General features: G+C 59.6%; 1 protein-coding gene across 31 annotated transcripts in view; it reads right to left on the minus strand.

Moving 5' to 3' along the window:
* The window catches only part of PLEKHA6 (pleckstrin homology domain containing A6), a 146,026-nt gene that overhangs the window by 43,137 nt on the left and 84,817 nt on the right, over positions 1-18,072 (minus strand). For 30 of the 31 annotated variants that reach the window (XR_007909866.2, XR_007909867.2, XR_007909865.2 and 27 more), the window contains 4 exons: positions 9,702-9,782; positions 8,726-8,840; positions 2,207-2,311; positions 1,542-1,614 (listed from right to left, as the gene is read on the minus strand). Coding sequence is in view for 28 of the 31 variants with exons in the window: in XM_051821166.2 (XP_051677126.1) it covers positions 1,542-1,614; positions 2,207-2,311; positions 8,726-8,840; positions 9,702-9,782 (374 nt within the window). In the remaining 3 variants the exon portion in view is untranslated. Of the gene's footprint in view, positions 1-1,541; positions 1,615-2,206; positions 2,312-8,725; positions 8,841-9,701; positions 9,783-11,670; positions 12,407-18,072 lie in introns of those variants that run through there. The other variant, XM_051821178.2, reaches the window with a different exon arrangement.

Raw genomic sequence — 18,072 nt, forward strand, 5'->3', positions numbered from 1 at the left:
CCCAGCTGCCTGGAGCAAGGGCAAGCCAGAGGAGCAGGGAGCCCAGGGCTGTCTCTGGGAAAGCCGAAGCTGTCACTCCCTGGCAGAAACAGAGCCCTCTGCCAGGTGGGATGCAGGCCAGTGTTCAGGGTGGCTGTGGTTTGTCCAGGCTCAAGCAAAGCTGAGGTTGAAATCTGATTCCCAGCGTCATGGTGCTGAGCAGTGCCCGGGTCTCGAGGAGGCGATGAGGTCAGAGGGACAGATGCCCTTCTCACCAGTGCGGGCTCATTCTCGAGGGCCTGGCCGGGTTGTTAAAAAGTTGGTCGCCCTGGTTGTGCCTCCACTTCCTGCCTGGAGCAGAAGCAGCCTGGGGCCCTCACTGGAAGCCGAAGGAAGCCAGTGCCGTGCTCCTGGAGGTCCCAGCCTCCCCAGCGAGGAGCCAAGGTGAACCTCCTTCTGTTACAAATGACCCAGCCTCATGACTCCTAGAGCGACAGACAGCGGGCTCAGCCAGGGGACGTCCCGAGACCCCGACAGCGGGAGTGACCCCTGTTCCAGCATGTCTCACCCCTGTGGGTCTCAGCTCTCTAAGGGTCTACCCCCACTGCCAGTCCTGACATCTCTCCCTGTAAGACCCTGGCTTTTCTCCCCGTTCCGCCCCCGCTCTGGCTCCAGCGCGCCCATCCACGCTGGGGGCCCGGTTTACACAGCCTGTCTGGATCGCTCTCCTCGGGATTCAGATGGCCCAGGCACAGCAGGCTCTGGGAGTCACTGGGTACAACCTTTGTTTGCCAGAGTTAATAATTTACCAAATTGTTGCCAGGAGGCTCTGCCATTTAGGGCAAGGAAGCGAGGAACCAGCCTCTCGGCCAGGCCTGTCTGCTCCCAGCCTCACCAGTCCTGCCTTCAACCCTTGCTCCCCACCCTGGCACTGCCTCGACACAAAGTAGCTGAATATATTTTAAAAATAACCTCGGCTGCACCAAAGCTACAAGGCCTTTGCCCTCCTTTTTGAGAGGGAGGGAGTGAGCACTGGGGAGGGCAGAGAGGGCAGGGCTGGGGCTGTCTGTTCACGCAGAATCAGTGGAACACCTACTATGTGCTGTGCGCTGTGAGGTGGGATGCATACAGCAGGGAACACAACTGACCAAATCCCTGCCTTCGTGGATTGGGCCCCGCACTCGAGGGTGAGGGGGAAACTGGCAGGGAGGTGACTACTAGTGGGAACTGGTCACCTCTTCTTGTCTTTGCCTCCCTCTCATACCCTCTCCGGGACTTCACTGTCCATAGCACTGCCTTCCTGGGCCACTAGATCACCAACCTGGACCTCCAGCTCTGCCTGAAACCTAGCGGGCGCTCAGGAACCACTGGTGAATGTGAACTGAGTGATCGCGTGAGTCAGTGTGTGAATTAATGATGAAGATTTGTCCTTACCCTACAGCTACGCCCCCACCCCCTATCCCCAATTCGAGAGACTACAGTGGGGACTCCTGCCCTGCCCCGTCCATCCATGCAGAGCCCTGAGGCACGGCAGACAAAGACAGCCCCAAGGGCAAGCTCACCTTTGTAGTAGAAGAGGCAGCGGTCCACCAGGACGAACCAGCGCTTGTTCCACTGCCTGACCCCGGAGCTGGCCTGTAGGACACAGGGAGGGGCTGTAAGCTGGGCAGGACGGGGTGAAGCAGAGCGAGCTCTGTGCTCACCGTGAGGACATCCAGCGCCTAGCTCAGCGCCCCTGCTGGCACGCGGCGGCAGCCCCTTGAGACTTCAGATGCCGCAACCGACATCAGATAATTGCCTGTGACTTTCCACTCCTGTCACGCTGGGGCTCAGCGCCTCCCAGAGGAAGGCGAATGTGATGAGACATGAGCCCCAGCGAGCAAGCAAACAGAGGGCAGGCAGGGACAGCAGCGAGGTCAACCAGGGGGCCGGGGGGCAGGTAGACCCTAGACTTGACGGAGACACCCCCACCACGGCCAGAGGGACCCGCTGAGGAGATGGCGGGCTGCTGTGACGGAGGCGTCTGCGCATGAGCAAACCCGCTGCGCTCCCAGCTTCAGTTTTCTGTGTGACTTCGGGAAGGCACTCAGCTGCTCTGAGCTGTTCTAAAATGAGGAAGTGCATTCGCAGGGACGATGGGGGCACACGCCAATCAGTGCACAGAACGGCATGATGCTGAGAGGAGGACGTGGTGGTGACGGTGGGCAGAGGGGCAGGGCGTCCCCACCTGTTTGAAGAGCCAGCCTGCCTTGGTGACAGGTGCATTGGGGTTCCGCTTCATGGAGTGTGAGCGCTTGCCAAAGGCGATGGCTTTGCGGGACGTCCGAGTGGCCTGGGAAGGCAGAGAGAGAAGTTGGCCTGACATCCCCCTCTCCTTTCTGTTCCATTTGCAAGGGAGTGACCCCCACCAGGCGCTGTCTCTCCCAAGGGCTGACCTTGGAGTGCCCTCTGCGAAGAGCCCAGGTGCAATTATTTGGCTCTTTCTTTCATGTCTAGTTATTTAATTTTTTTAAAAAAGATTTATTTATTTATTTGGGAGGCAGAATGAGAGAGGGAGAGAGAGAGGTCTTCTATCTGTTTGTTCACTTCCCAGATGGCTGCAACAGGCAGGTCTGAGCCAGGCTGAAGCCAAGAGCCTGCAAATTTACTCTGGTTTCCCACATGCATGCAGGGACTCAAGTCCTTGGACCATCATCTGCTGCCTTCCCAGGCACATTAGTAGGAAGCTGGATTGGAAGGGGAGCAGCTGGGACTCAAACCAGTGCTCCAAAATGAGATGCTGGTGTGGCAGGCGGCGGCTTAACCTGCTGCACCCCGATGCCTGCCCCTCCTCTTTGTCGAAGGTCTTGAAATCATGGTGGAGAATTTCACTGCTCCAGAGGATGAACCTTCCAATGTCTTAACTCCAAACTGCCTTGACCTCCCCAAATCCAGCATCTGCCACCTTCGCTCCAGTCACTCACTCCCAGGCTGCACCTTAGCCTTGCCAGCTCTTTCCCCACCAACATTTCAATTCGAGAATTCCCATTTCCTGGACCCAAGCCCGCCCTTTGGGCTTTCCTGCCCCACTACCAAGTGCATCCGATCCCCAGCTCCTCGGCTCTCCCCTTTTGGTCTGGGTACATCAGTTTCCTCCTGGCTTCAGCAATTCCCCCATAAAGAACAGGGCTGGCAGTGGAGGACACCAACCAGACTCTCAAAAATCCCCGCCCTTGTCCTCCTGTCTCATCTTCACTGAAACCCCACCCAGGCACATCCCTTACCCAGAATGCCTGGGGCCGGAGGGTTTCGGCATTTAGAATGTTCTGGATCTGGAACACCTGCATAGACTTAGCAGTTGACCACCCTAATGTGAAAATCCAAAATGCGCCACAGTTCCGAGCTTTTTGAGCGGTGACATGAAACTTTGGATTCTGAAGTATGCTGGGCTTCACACGAGGACCCCAGCCTGTCCTAAACTAATCAGATGATCCCCTCCCTGCACTCCCAGCCAGAGAAACTCCCCCACAATGCAGCAGAGGCCACCCCAGTGGGCCCAGACACCAGCTCTGCCCATCACGTGCCCCACAGCCCTCCAACCCTCGACTCCACCCTCCCCACAGCGGCCCTGGCTCGTCCACAGAGAAACCCAAGGCCGTCAGACGTGCACACTCTAACCTCACAGGCTGTGCCTGGGTCACGGCTGCCCTCACTCCTGGCGCTGTCTCTTCACTCTGAGGTCTGGGGGGAGGAGTACCTCCTTTCCCAGGCCAGCCCTCCCGACCACCACCGGGGCCCCAGAGCCTCTCCCCTGGTTTCCTCCTCGCAGCAAACTCCCTGTCTCTCTGATGCTCCAAGACGCACCCCCCCGAGGCCCCCCAGCCCACACCCCGTCCGCTGTGGGGCAGCACCTTCCCTGCTGGGCCAGGGTCAGGCACCTGGGAAGAGGCCCAAATCCTTTCCTCCCATGGCCCCCAAACTGCCTCCAGCCCTTTTCTGTGGTGGCTCTTCAATGTCATCGAATCAAGGCCACTTGTCCTTGGTCACTATAAACACTGGCCCACATGAACTGTCTTAGAGTTCTTTTTAAAATTAAAATTTTAAAATTTGAAAGATACAGTGACAGTTGGAGACTGGGGGTGAGCAAGAGATGGCGATGGATAGAGACAGCATCCATCCACTGGTTCACTCCTCAAATGCTGGCCAGGCTGCAGCCAGGAGCCCAGAACTCAATCCAGGCCTCCCACGTGAGTGGCAGGGCCCCAAACACTTGGGCCAAGCACATTGGCTGCCTCGCAGGAAGAGTAGCAGGAAGCTGGATCTGAAGTGGAGGTGGGACTCGAACCAGGTTCTCTGACTTGGGATGCAGGCATCCCTAGCAGTGGCTTAACCCACTGCACCACAAGCCTGGCGCTGCAGCTCTCCTCTTGCTTTCCTCTCAATACCTCTGCCGTGGCTACTCCACAGCTTCTCTCTGTGCTGCTCTACGTCCTGGTGGTGCTCAGCCACATCTTCATTATTTTACTCCTGAACTCCTCATCATAGCCAGCGCCCGTGTGGTCTCGTGTGCACCCACTGCGTCACCAGCAAGATGATCACAATTCCCTAAGCAAAACCTAAGGCCTCTCCTAACTCCAATCCGTTGTATAACAGGTTGTCTGACCAGGACCATAAATGCAAAAGCAAACACACTCCCCTTCTAACCAGACCTGTTGCTCTGGATTGTCTCCTCCTGGTGCGTGCTGTGGCCCCGGCCACCCTCACAGGGCTTAGTGCCTCACGCCGCCCCTCCCTCCCCTGCCCCTTTAGACCCTGATGCAAAGCCAATGAGTCTGTCTTCTTTTACTTTTTCAATATTTTTAAAAAAGATTTATTTATCTGAAAGGTAGAACAACAGAGAGAGAGAGAGACAGATACATACACAGAGAGAGATAGAGATAGTAGAGATAGAGATAGATAGAGATAGAGACAGAGACAGAGACAGAGACAGAGAGGGACACAGAGTGTATCTATCCATTGGTTCACTCCCCAAATGGCCACACAGCCAGGTCTGGGCCAAATTGAAGCCAGGGCCAGGAGCTCCATGCAGGTCTTCGACGTGGGTGCAAGGCCCAGGTACTTGGGCTGTCCTCTGCTGCCTTCCCAGGTGCACTAGCAGGGAGCTGGATGGGAAACGGAGGAGCTGGGACTCAAACCGGCACTCCAAATGGGATGCCAACATCACAGGCAGCAGCTTAACGCACTGTACCACAATGCCAGCCTCTGTCTAGCTTCTTTAAAAAAGTTTTTTATTCCCTTATTCGAGAGACAGAGAGGGGGCAAGAGGGGAGAGAGGAAGGGAAAGGAGAGAGAGTGACTCCATCCAGCGGTTCACTCCCCAGAAACACCCTGAGCCGGGCCAGGAATGGGGAATGCAGTCTAGGTCTCCCACGTGGGTTGCAGGAAGGCACGTACTTCTGCCCCCACCACTGCGTTAGCAGGAAGCTGGAGTGAGGAGCGCGAGCCAGGGTGTGAACGCAGGCCCTCTGACAGACGCGTGAGATGCAGCTGTCTCAACCAGCGTCTTCACGGCCGGGCTGACTGCCAACTCCAAGTCCCTCTCCTTAATCCTTCGCAAATCTGTTCCCTCCTCTCAAGCTCCCTGTTGTCATCTTGCAGATCCTCATCTCTTCTGGCTTTCCGTCCTCTGTAACGAGCCACACTCCTTTCTCTAAAACATGACATAATCATGCTGCTCTCTTGCCTACAATTTTTACTAGCTGTCATCACTTCGCGGAGAGCCCAGGCTGCCCAGCACAGCACACGGGGGCAGTCTGTGCCCCACCCGCTGCCTCCCCAGCAGACAGGGCCCCCTCTGGCTCTCGCCTACCCTCCTACACCTTTGCTCCCCCATGGGGGAGGGTGGGGGGCACTCCTCATTCTCCTTTGTCCACTGACAACTGAACTCATCGTTTCAAGTCAAGTGCAAGCCAAGTGCAGGGGCCAGCACTGTGGTGTGGTGAGCTAAGCCACTGCCTGCAGCTCCAGCATTCCACATGGGCACTGGTTTGAGTCCTTTCAATCCAACTCCCTGCTGATGGCCTGGGAAAGCAGTAGAAGACCGCCCAAGTGCTTGGGCCCTTGCACCCATGTGGGAGACCCAGAAGAAGCTCCTGGCCCAGCCCTGGCTGTTGTAGCCATCTGGGGAGTGAATCAACAGATGGAAGACCTCTCTCTCCCTCTCCCCTCTCTAACTCTGACTTACAAATAAATTAATAAAAATCTTTAAAAGAAAGAAAAAACCAGTCAAGTGCAGACCCCAAGCAGTTGGCAGCCCCCAGTCACCTTGCAGGGCCACTGCGGGCCCCGGCCCCTCCTCTGCACCACCAGCTCCTCACTGACGGGGACTTTTGTTTTGCTCATCTCTGTCACCAGAGCCAGCTAGGAGTTCAGGTAGCAAGCACTTAACACACACGTGCAGAAGGAACGGAGGAAGGAAGTGCCCTTTCTTACCAAGTACCCCTGCGAGAGGGAAATGGAATCATTTTCTCAACACAACTAGTAAAACCCCCCAGACAAAGACCAAGATTCTCCATCTGAAGTCACCCACCATGCTTAGAATATGCAAATCCCTAAACCCCGCCCTCTCCTCCCAGAGCCCTAGCTGTCGAAGTTGCAAGTGCTCTCCCCATGGCCTAGAAGCTGCTCGCCAGAGTGGACCCTGCAGCCATTCTCCGGCTGCCCCTCGGTACCCTGGCCTCTCCTCTCTCTGCCATGCGCACCGCAGGCGGAGAGCCACGGGAGCTGCGGGTGGGACCTGCAGATCCGCAGTCATAGCACGAGGTCGCAGGCGTCCCTGGGGGATCCTGTTCCCCGAGCCTACACACACATCCTCACACACACCCGCTCCTCTCCCCAGAAAAGCCCACCTCCTACTGTCCTGGGAAAGCTGGGACATCAGGCATCCATCCCTCGGTTTCACACTCCCGCTACCTATGGTTCTAGTGGCAGAAAGATGGATGCACAGACAGACAGACAAAAAGGAGACTCCGTCTGCTGGCTCACTCCCAGACTCAGGTCTCCCACGTGGGTGTCAGGAGCTCCGTCACTTGAGTCATCGCCACTGCCTCCCAGAGTCTGCATCAGGGGGAAGCTGGAGTGGGGGCGGAGCCAGGACTCACACCAGCCCCGCCGACGCTGGCATCCTGGCCACCTGCTCCCTCCCAGTGTCAGGAAGAGGCTCCCCCACCCCCGCCAGGCAGCAGCGCAGACTCCAGCCCCTCTGTCTCCGGAGGATGGGACTTAGCGGCCAGCCCCTTTCTCCTGAGCCCATCTGCGGGTCGCGCCTTTCACCTCTGACCCCTAGAGACAGAACAAAACTAACCCACCCACAAAACCTCCCTCCATCTGACGCATCTTCCAGCCTCCGTCCCCCGGCTCCCTCTCCGCTTCACAGTCAGTCAAGCACCTTTAACAACTGTTTGGAAATACTGCAAACGTTTCAGAAGAGGCGGACCCCGTACACTGCTCACTTGGGGCTATTCTCTCCCTAATAAAACGAGGCAAAGGAGCTCAGGCTGCCTTTGAGCTTCTCCCCAATCCCATTCCCTTTTCCTCCTCCCCAGAGGCAACTGCTGACCCAAAATGAGGCCTCCTGTCTGTGTACACGTGTACAGATGTTTCTATAAATACACATTTTACATAAGGGGTGATATGTTTTTCATATTCTGCAACTTGCTTCCTACTCAATATTATGTTTCCAAGATTTCATCCCTGCTAAGACATACAGTTCTAGTCCATTTTAATTTTTGGAGGGCACCCCCTTGCTTGACTATCCTGCTAATTTATTTTAAAAACTTTTTACTTATTTGAAAGGCGGAGAGAGACAGACACAGACAGACAGACAGATATCTGCCATCCACTGGTTCACTCCCTAAATGCCGAAATGGATGGAGCCAGGAGCACACAACTCAACCCAGGTCTCTATATGGGTAGCAGGGACCCAAGGACGTGAGCCATCGCCTCCTGCCTTCCAGGGTGCACGTTAGCAGGAAGCTGGAATTGGAGGCAGAGCGGGGACTCGAACCTGGACACTCCCACAGGGGATGCAGGTGTCTCAACAGCATCTTAAAAGCTGCACCAAAGTCCACCCCCCACACCCACCCTCTCCTGCCGGGTTTCTCAGTAGCTTCCTCTTCAGTGTTCTGCTCCCTCCCCCATCCCCATGGTCCCCTCTGTAACCCCCTGGGCCTCATCTCTGGCCCTCCTCACACCACTTCTGCGGCTCAGGTCACTGGTGCTACGCCCACAGGATACTCTCAGCCTGATTGCTGCTGTGTACCGAGACTTTCCCCGGAGGGCGGCGGGGTGGGGGTCTCTGCCTTGCTCCTCCCTCTCCAGCTCCCTGCTCTGCTATCAGTGGTTCTCAGTGGGGGTGTGGGGATTTTCTCTCCAGGGGCAGTGTCTGGAGACATCCGGGCTGGCAGAGCTGGAGGCAAGGTGGAGCCGGCAGCAGGGAGGTAGAGAGAGGTTAGGGTGCTGCGGGACACACACCACAAAGAAGTACCCGGCCTCAGAGCTACCAGAGCAGAGGTCCAGAGGCCCTGGCCTAGACACTGGCCTGCAAGGTTCTGGTGTGAGCCCTGTTATCTCCCCACTTCCCACTCTGTCCCTGGGTCACCGCACCTGCTCACTGGAGCCTACAGAAGTAGCCGGGCAGCCTAGGATGCCCCGACGTCGCACTGAACAGGCATGGGTAGAATTTCCCATCTGGCAGGGCTGGACTCACCCGGACACTGGGCCGCTCTGGAGGGACCTCGGACACCATGGTGTGGTTGGATATGTCACTGTCACTGGTACCTGGGCGTTTCCCGCCTGCTTTATTGGACATGTCCAAGGCCGAGCTGATTGCAAGTTGAATGGAAGAAAGACATCGGTCAGAAACAGTGGGAAGTACCCGTCCCCTCCCTGCCCCCCAGCCCCTCCCCCCATCGCAGCTTCAGCACAAAGCTAGGCCCAATTCCATCAAGAGGTTCTATGCCAGCAGTTCTGATACTCTCCTTGTACCCCGCACCCCCGCCAACTCCTCTCATCTGCTGGTTCACTCCCCAAATGCCCACAACAGCCAGGGCCAGGCTGGGTGGAAGTCAGAAACCAGAAGCTCAAGCCGGACCAGGATGCCAGCGATTTGAGCCATCCCGGCTGCCTCCTAGGGTCTGCGCCAGCAGGCAGCGGGAGCGGGGAGCTGTAGCTGGGACTCTAACCACGGCGCTCGATGGCCAGCGTCTCCCGCTGGCGGGGGCTCAACTCCTGACCCCCTCTTTCTTTTCTGCACGTTTATTTCTCAACCCTAGACCCTGGGGCTCTGGAACTCCATTCCCTTCAGGTTTAAAGGCCACAGCGGCCCAGGGGCCCGGGAGAGCAGACTTGTGAACCCTCTCTCTTTTTCTCCTTTCCTCTGTGAGCCAGGGACACACGGCCAGGGGACCCAGGGGATCCTAATCCTACTGGCTTCCCTCCGTGCCTCCCGCAGAGGCCCCAGGTGCTCTGCCAACCTCAGCTCCGTGGCGGTGCACCCAGCTGCCCGCTGCCAGATCCCAGGAAAAGTGGAGGGAAAAGTGGAGGGGCCAGAGGGGTCCCCAAGCTGTGAAGCCTCAGCCCGGGCGTCCACCTGCTCCTGCCTCCCCTCTGCCTCTCCTCCCCATCCAAAGGGGGCAGGGACCACGGGACGGGGAGGCCACGCGGCAGAGCTGGGGAAAACTCACGTTTTCAAGTCAAATTTTTTGTTTTCTTCCGGGACCTGGCCGGTCACTGGGTGCAGAAATGTGTTCTGTCTCTCATTGTGGCTGCAGAGGCAAAGGAGATACGTTGTGTTAACAAGGAGGAAGACAGAGACTACACAGAGACAGGTGTCCTCCCGCGGGGTCAGCAGGGGGCAGCCTGTGCTGGGGGTGGTGCAAGACGACACGAGATCTGCTCACATCCCATGAGTCGGTGTTCACTCCATACTGGAGCCCCCCAGCCCTCCCAGTGGTCTCCCTAGGTGTTGCGTGGGAGAGGGCACAAAATTTGGTGCACGGCAGGCGACCGCGCCTGCCTGGGCTGCACGTAAAAAACGCTCCCTGGTTATTTGCTGGAAAGAATTCTCGTGTGACCTTGGACTCCTCCTTTCTTGCTTCATTCTCCATCTCCTCCCTTCCGTGAAGTGGGAGACCCAGCAATGCCGTTCCTCGGCCGAGCTGGGACCCAGCCACACACTGCCGAGCCCAGAGCCTCCTGTCCAAGGGCTACTTGCTGTCCCCAGGAGCCCACGAGCTGCCAGGCATCAAGGTCAGTGCCGGCTCAACAGCCAGATCTAATTAAGTGATGCTGTGGCAGGGCTGGGGTGGGGTTCAGTGGGCACGTCTGCAGGAAGCAGGAGGGGGCGGGGCGTGCAGGGGCAGATGGGGAGCCTAATGCCAAGCTCCCTGGGGAAGCCCTGCTGTGACTCTTCAGGCTGGCTGAATGTCAGGCAGACTCCCGGGTGGGCTGTCGGGGGAGACAGGGGAGACGGGGTGGGCTGGGGGGAAGAGGGAGGCAGGCAGGCAGAGCTGGCGGTGGCTGGTGCGCGGAGACTGGTCAGAGCCGCACACAGCAGCCATCTGGGCGGAGTCTGCAGAGCAAGGACCACCTGGAAGAGTGGAGCTTCGAGCATGGGACAGGGGCTTGGTGTCTTTGGCGACCTTCTCCCCCCAGCCCTCTTGAAAAGCCCTGGGAGAGCCAGGGCCAGCTCCAGTGGGCTGAGAAGCAGGCACGGGGACAGGGACTGCGGAAGCCCACCCCCAGCAGGGGCCACCCCGGCCAGAGAGCGTGGCTGCTGCCTCCGACTGCATGGGAGAAGTAAAGTAACCTTTGGGCTCCCTCTTTCCGTAACAGCCCAGCCCCGGGGCCGCCTGCTGAAGCTAAAGATAAAATCAAAGGGTGTTTTTCCAGCTCCCAAGCTGGTCATGCCCAGACCTAGTCGAGAGACAGTGCAGGGGACAGCGGCGGCCTCAGCCCTGCGGGGGGAACCTGTGCGCTCTGCCTCCCGGGCTCGCCAGCCGGGACCCCAGAGTCAGCGGAGTCCACCAGGCCCGGGTTCTACCTCCAGTGTGTGGACAAGCCGCTCCTCCCCACCCCCAACCCTTGTCCCCACCTCCCTCCCAGGTCCAACCACGCAATCACAGGGCATCTTGGAGCTTCCAGTTACCTTCGCCTCCTGTCTCGGGGCCTGGGGACAGGCAGTCTGTGACAAGAAAGTCCTTGAGGTGCCACAGTCTCTGCTTTTTGCCAGTGGCGCAGAGCACCTGCTCCCCGCCCCACCCCGCCCGGCCTCTCTAGTCCTCGTCTGTTCCCCACGTTCCGGGGGCACCTCTGCTGGAGGCTCCCCTGCTGGCACATGCACACGGTGCCTGCGCGCGCACACACACAGCCCGCTGCCCACCGTGTCAGTCTCTCAGGGCATGACACGTTTCTCCCTGCCCCAGACTCCCCTACCCGGCACCTCCTCCAAATGCCGTCCTCTCTCCATCTGCCGACACCGATTTCCACACAACTGCCCCTTCCCAACACTGCAATGCAGCAGCCGGAGCTCCCTGCCCGGGTCAGGCAGGCAGGCCCCACGCCACCAAGTGCCCGGGTCCCCACAGGACCGAGTGCCTGCAGTGTGGCCTCTCGGACTTCACGGCACTCACAGTCCTCGGGGGAGGTCCCTACCTGACCCGGCGATCCGCCCGAAACTTGAGCATCCTTTTGGCAGCTCTGCCCCCAGTCCGGCAGCCTCGGAGGACCCGCCAGCCGCCCTGCTCCTACCATCCCTCTGAGAAGTCAGTCCTCCGGCTCAACCGGCAACGCTGTGGCAGAGAGGCAGGGCGGTCGGCGGCACAGACTCTCGGCTCCCCCTCCTGGCTCTGGGCTCTGGCGCTGGAGAAGGGACAGGGGGCTCTCCCTGGGTGGAGGTGAGGGTTGCCCAGGTACCCGAGGGGGCCTGTGGCTCCCCGAGCATTCAGCCGGAATGCCGCTAATCAGATACCGGCGGCCAGAGTGAAGCAGAGAGGGGATGGAATCCTCCCAGGTCAGGTTCCCAAGGAGAAGATGCTGAAGGAGACACAGGCAGCCTTGGAGCAGGTGTACCACTTCCAGGTAGTCCGACCTCACTGCGCTAAGGACATGGAGTGGCTGGGTGGGCGGAGGCGCACGCGGCTGTGTCCCCATCTGCACGCACAAACTCCCACCAGCCCGACCTGCAGGCAGACAGCGCGCGGCTGCCTGCTCCCGGCTCCCAGCCCCGGACTCGGGCGCTCAGCCCAACGCCACGAAGCTTCTCCAGGAGCCTTTAGAGCGTGCGGGTGCAGGGCTTAGAGGGAGCGCCGGGGTCCTTTGCTGTCCTTGCTGCTGCCGCTGCTGGGAAGCCGAGATTAACAAGCAGGTCTCCCGTCTCTCCTCAGCCTGCCCAGCCTCCTCCTGCCCGGCAGGGGCAATCATGAAGGAAGCAACCGTGACCGTGCCCCCGACGTGCCCCTCGGACACGGCACCAGGTGGCCCGGCTGATGGGGGACGAGTCCAGCCAGCAGGCATGGATGCGGCGGAGCCAGAGCTGGTGGCGAGGCCTGGGTTTCTCCGCTTGGACAAAATGGAAGAAATCTCCCTGCCTGTGCGTGCAAGGACGAGGGCAGCGACTGGGGCTGCAGAGGGAGGGGGCAGCGTGATTAGTGCTGAAAATCTTCCCGGACGCCACATGATGCATCCCAGCCGGTCCGCTCGGGGGCAGGGAGAGCCGAATTCAGGGGTCATGGGGGTCACATCTTCCCCTTTCCCAATGCCCTCTGGGCCTTCGGATCCTGGCACTGCGGGGCCTCTCGCTCAGACATTCGCTCACTCCTGCCTCGGAGCAAGGCTGCTCTCCCCACAGTCCTCGTGAAGGCTTGGGGTTGTTTGCAAAGTGTTCAAGCCAAGCAGGCGCTGGGCCCGCTGTCACCTCGAGCTGCCAAGATGTTCTTTCTGAGATCAGATTTCGGTTCCCCGCCTTCCCGTGCGGTCCCCTTCTGTCTTCACACGACAGATCCCTTTGTGACCAGCAGCGCCAGGCACAGTGCTGACATCACAGTCTGTTGCCAGGGCGATTCCGTGATCTCACAACAGACACCGCAAGGGAGGGGCTGATCTCATTCTCCCTGCTGAGGACAGAACTTGAGCAGGGAACAATGCAACCAGCTAATGGCAGGGCACACGGACAACATCGTATTTAACCCATGCTGAAACACGCGGGTCGCATGTACCCAGGGCCGACAGCTGCTGCTATTGAAACAGCTAAAGCTTCCACCCGAGTCGCCGCCACCCTCAGCCACTGAGTGGGCCCCTGGTGCCAGGACGCTGCCCCCCTTCCTGTCCCTGACCCAGCTGCTGAGCCCTCTCCTGATGGCTCCTGCCTGTACACAGTAGGTGCTCAAGGAGTTCCGGCTCAGTGACAAGTGAACGAGTGAAGGAGGGCAGCTCTGCACGCTGGGGTTTCTTTTGCAGCCACCCGCACTCGGCGTTCCACGTTGTGTTACCAAGGGCTTCCCACCTCCGCCCTCTCAGAATTAATTACTTCCTCTCCCGAGAGAAGCTCCATCTCTGCCCCTCGCTCGCATCCCTACCCGGCTCCCCCTGAACACGCAGCTTGGCCTTGATCCACCCTCATCAGGCGGGGAGGAAAACGAAGTCCATGGGCACAGGAGGAGGAGGAGGGGGGCCTTCCTCTGGAAGGCAGAATATACCCCTTTTCTCTCCATGCGGAGCACAGGGCCTCCCGTGGTCTTTGCTTAACTCACAAGTTAAGTGAGTTCTCCCAAGCCTGGAGAAGGCAGGGCTCGCGCTCAGACAGCTCAGGGCCGGCCAGGGTTAGGTCAGCGCATGGAAGGCCGGGCCGGCTTCTCCTTCACCGCTGAACTTGCAGATTCTCCTTTTAGGTGAGACATCAAGTCACCAGGCACGGAGCACTGAAACGGGAAACCAGGGCGGGCGTGTGGTGCAATAGTTCAGATGCACTCAAGACACCTGCATCCCTGGGGGCAGGGCCTGGGGTTGCGCCTCAGCTGTGCTCCTGGCTCCGGCTTCCTGCCAGCGTGCACCCCGGGAGGCAGCAGTGATGGCTCGGGTACTTGCATGCTGCCTCACACACGGAGGATCCGGAGTGTTCCCAGCTCCTAGCTTCAGCCTGGCCCAGCCCCAGCCGTAGCAGGCATTTAAGGAACAAACCAGCAGATGGGAGCCTTCTTTCAAATAAACAAATGTAAATAAATAAATAAAGTTTTGAATTAAAAAAGGAAGCAAGCAGGGGTCATCTGTCTTCTCACTCCTCTTTCCTTCCTTCCTTTTGGGATGTCGGGGGCGAATGAGCACAGGCCCACCTGGACCTCTCCATCCCACCCAAGCGAAGGGAGCGTCTCACGCAGTCAAGGGCTGTGTGGTAAAGGCAAGTGCATCCCTAAGCACCAGCGGCCGTCACTCACCCACAGCCACCTGCGCGCGTGGCCCTGAGACAGTGCCATCGGCGGGGAGAGAATTCCGCAGGACCAGGCTTCCAGGCCAGGATCCAACATGAATTAGCAAAATGACTTCTCTGGCCTTTCATTTTCTTAGGCACCAGTGAGATACCCTCTCATTCTATGAGATAATAGCTGTAAACTTCCAAGCTGTGAAACATTTTGTGCCTAAGGGATCATGGCAATGATGTTCTGCTTAAAAACAGATCAAGAAATCCACCAGCTGCAGGAGTTAGGGACTGCAAAGCATGAGGTCCCAGATGTGAGGAGCGTGGGCATGGGCCAGGGCTGGGGCAGACAAGCCACAGGTGCCGAGACCACGAAATGGCAAAGGGGAGAGCCACACCTCTCCATCCCTGGGCCTTTGCTGTAGTTCAAGAGGCAGTTTCAGTCCCTCCCCCGCCCCCCAGCCCCAGCCTAGTGATGCCCAGAGCGGGCACATCACAGCAACACGGACCGGGTCCGGGGGACCCCTGGCAGGCACGCAAGTGTGCACACGCACCTCCAGGCCGGACACCCAGAGCCCCTGTCACAAACAGGAACAGCCAGAGAGGCGCACTGCACTGCTCCCACTTTCGGGGGCTCCTCTTGGGGTACCGTCCTGTGTCAGGCTGCATCATGTCCACACTCCCATGAATCTGTGCACAAAGAAGTAGCCTGGTCCAGCTTCCCCACCCAGACACCTTGGCTTCTGGCTTTGCAGCTCCTCAGATGGAGAGGGGGTGGTGAGGGGAGTGGGAGGGAGCCTGCCCCGGCCCACCGCTCCCACTTCCTCCATATCCCCCAGCAAATTCCAGGAGGAGGGGGAGGAGGGGGCGTCTGGCTTCTGCTCCGTGCCTCCCCCCAGATGTCCCTGTGACTTTCCAAGTCCTGAATCTGCTCCAGCAATCCTGTCCCAATTGAGACCACCTCGGTTCCCATCTCTGAGCGCCCTGCCCCGCCCGACCCCCGAAGCGCCCCCACTGTCTCTGGGAGCGAGAGCTGGCTCCCCACCGGCCTCTCCCCACGGCAGCCCGCTGCTTTCCCCCTGTTGCTGCCACGTGAAGAAGGGGTTAGTGGGGACCAGGCCCCGCTGCCCCTCTGAGCAGCACTGCTCTCCTCCATGTGCTACCTGCAGAGCAAAGCACCGGCTCAGCAGGTGCGGGGACCCAGCCTGGGCGGCCCTGTCTCCTCCCACTTGCTCCTCTGATGCCACCACTGTCTCCCAAAAGGCAAGAAGCAGCTGCCTTCCCCCAGGGAGGTGGGAACACCCTCAGATGCAAGGCCCATCCCGGGAGAGGAGACCAAGCTACCCCCATTCTGCTTAACTCCACCCACACTGGCAGCCCCCACCCCACCACAGCCAGAACCCATTCTCCACGTCCCCTAGGGCCAGCTGTGGAATCCCAGGGGAATTCCATCCGTGTGCTCAGCTCGGCCTCGGAGGAAGCAGAGCAAACGCCATGTTCAAGGGGAGAATCTCACACCGGCGGGCGGACCTGGGCCCCTGGCTCTGCCATGTGGCCATCCTGCCCCGTCCCTTGCTGCTTTGTCCCCAGCCCTGCCCTGGGCCTGGCCGGCCTCTAAAGAGACCAGAGGATAACTCCTGAGGCCGCAGGGCCAAGGTGTACTCTTCAGTCAGGGCAACAAAGGTGAGGGTGAGGGAGAGGGTGAGGGGGAGGGAGGGCAGGAGAGAGGAAGAGAGAGGGAGAGAGAAGGGAGGGGGAGGGGAGGAGGGGGAGGAGGAGGGGAGAGGAGGAGGGAGGGAGAGAGGGAGAGGGAGGGGAAGGGAGAAGGAGAAGGAGAGGGAGAGGGAGAGGGAGAGGGAGAGGGAGAGGGAGAGGGAGAGGGAGAGGGAGAGGGAGAGGGAGAGGGAGAGGGAGGGAGAGAGGACTGCCACCCAGCGGAACTGCACGCCGACTTCTACCCTGATCTCATCTTCTTTTGCCTTAGAGAATCCCACCTGTCCTCTGAAAACTGACGATAACCCGGGTGGAGAGGCAGCGGAGCCGAGCCAGTTACTAAACCACCGTGGTCCATCCGTGCTGGTCGGTCGGGGGCTACTCCACCAAGGCCCTCGTGCACCCAGGACCTCCCTACCTCACCATGGTCCCAGGTAGTTTGAACGCTGGACCAGGGGGCCTCCCAAGCCCAGACCAGTGATCCTTCTGGCTACAAAACTATTGGCCGCCATTCCCGGCGCAGCCAGCCTCCGCTTGGTGGATTTGGCCGCCTCTTCCAGTTGCCAATACACAGCCCAGGGGCCAGCAGGGGTTGGGAGAGGGTCCCCTCCCCCTTCCCCAGACCTCACATGGAGAGTGGGGCCAGCCAGCTCCCCCAGCCCTGCATGCGCCTTGCTCGTGGAGCTGTGCGCTCTGGGTTTGCTCCCTGCCCAGGGAAAAGGGAACCACGGGAGGGGGAGTGTGGCTCCAGCCCCACATTTTCCCGCTATCAAGCTCCCCCCAAGAGTTGGGAGCCAGACAGAAGCAGAGAAACCAGGCTCCAGCCCACTCCCCTCGCCCGGCCGGCAACATGGGAAGGATCCCGGGTAAGAGGGCAGGGCAATCATTAATTACCCGCCTCGCTCCAGCATGAGCTGACTTCCAGCCCCTGGCTGCAGAGGCTGACACAGCCCAGCTGTCCCCTCCTGAGTCCACGCGAGGTCACGGAAAGCGGCTCTCTTCATTCCTTGCTCAGCAGATCTGTTCTGGGTCCTGCAGAGAGCAGCGACCGCACCCCAGCCCACCCCACAGGAAGGAATTTCACTGAGCCAGTGTCTATGGCGGTGGAGGGGGCGGGGAACGAGGCTAGACCAAGAGCCCTCTCTGCCTCCCAGCTCCCCACGCGGCCGTTTGGGAGAGTCAAGCCGTTCGGCGACACAGCAGTGGCAGGAAGTGATGCCTCGTTCAGCCAACAGTGCACACGTCCACCAGACCCAGGTGGGAGGTCACGGTGCCCTGAGCGGGACACAACAAAGGAGGCACTGCAACGCAAGCCGCCCTGGCCCTGAGGCTGCAGGGGGGCAGGGCGGGCCCATCGCGCGCCAGACGGCGCCCGTGTCTCCTTGGCTCCCCGGACCCTGGCTGTCACCCAGCCTGAGCTCCTCAGTTCCAGGGGGGAGGGGCAGAGCACCATGAGTCAGGGATGATCTGAATTCAGGCTTCCCAAGCCACTAGCGTTTCCCAGGTGACGCCCATGGGTGACAGGGCTGGGGGACTTGTCAGGAATGCGAGTCCCATGACCCCTGCCTGGGTGTCGGGGAGTGGGGCAGTCATATCCAAGCAGCCCCGGCCTGCGCCCGTGTTGCACACAGTAGGGCTGCATGGCTGTGTGAGGCAGGGAGGCCAGGATCTGGTGATGGGCACAGGAAGGCACCTGCTGCTGGCTCTGCCTATATGTTGGGCAGTGAGGAAGGAGGCAGGACACAGCTCAGTCTCCAAGCCTTTCCCTTGGGACACCTGGGCCGGGCGGCCCCATCCCTCCTATCCCCTCTCCTCCCCACCAGCCGACCTGACTCTGATAAGGGGCTACGGAGCCAGGGCTTTGTCTGCAGAAGTGGAAAGCAATAAATCAAGAGAGCAGGGGGCCAGTGCTGTGGCTTACTAGCTAATCC

Source organism: Oryctolagus cuniculus, chromosome 13, assembly GCF_964237555.1.
Source record: "Oryctolagus cuniculus chromosome 13, mOryCun1.1, whole genome shotgun sequence".
NCBI classification, from domain to species: domain Eukaryota; kingdom Metazoa; phylum Chordata; class Mammalia; order Lagomorpha; family Leporidae; genus Oryctolagus; species Oryctolagus cuniculus.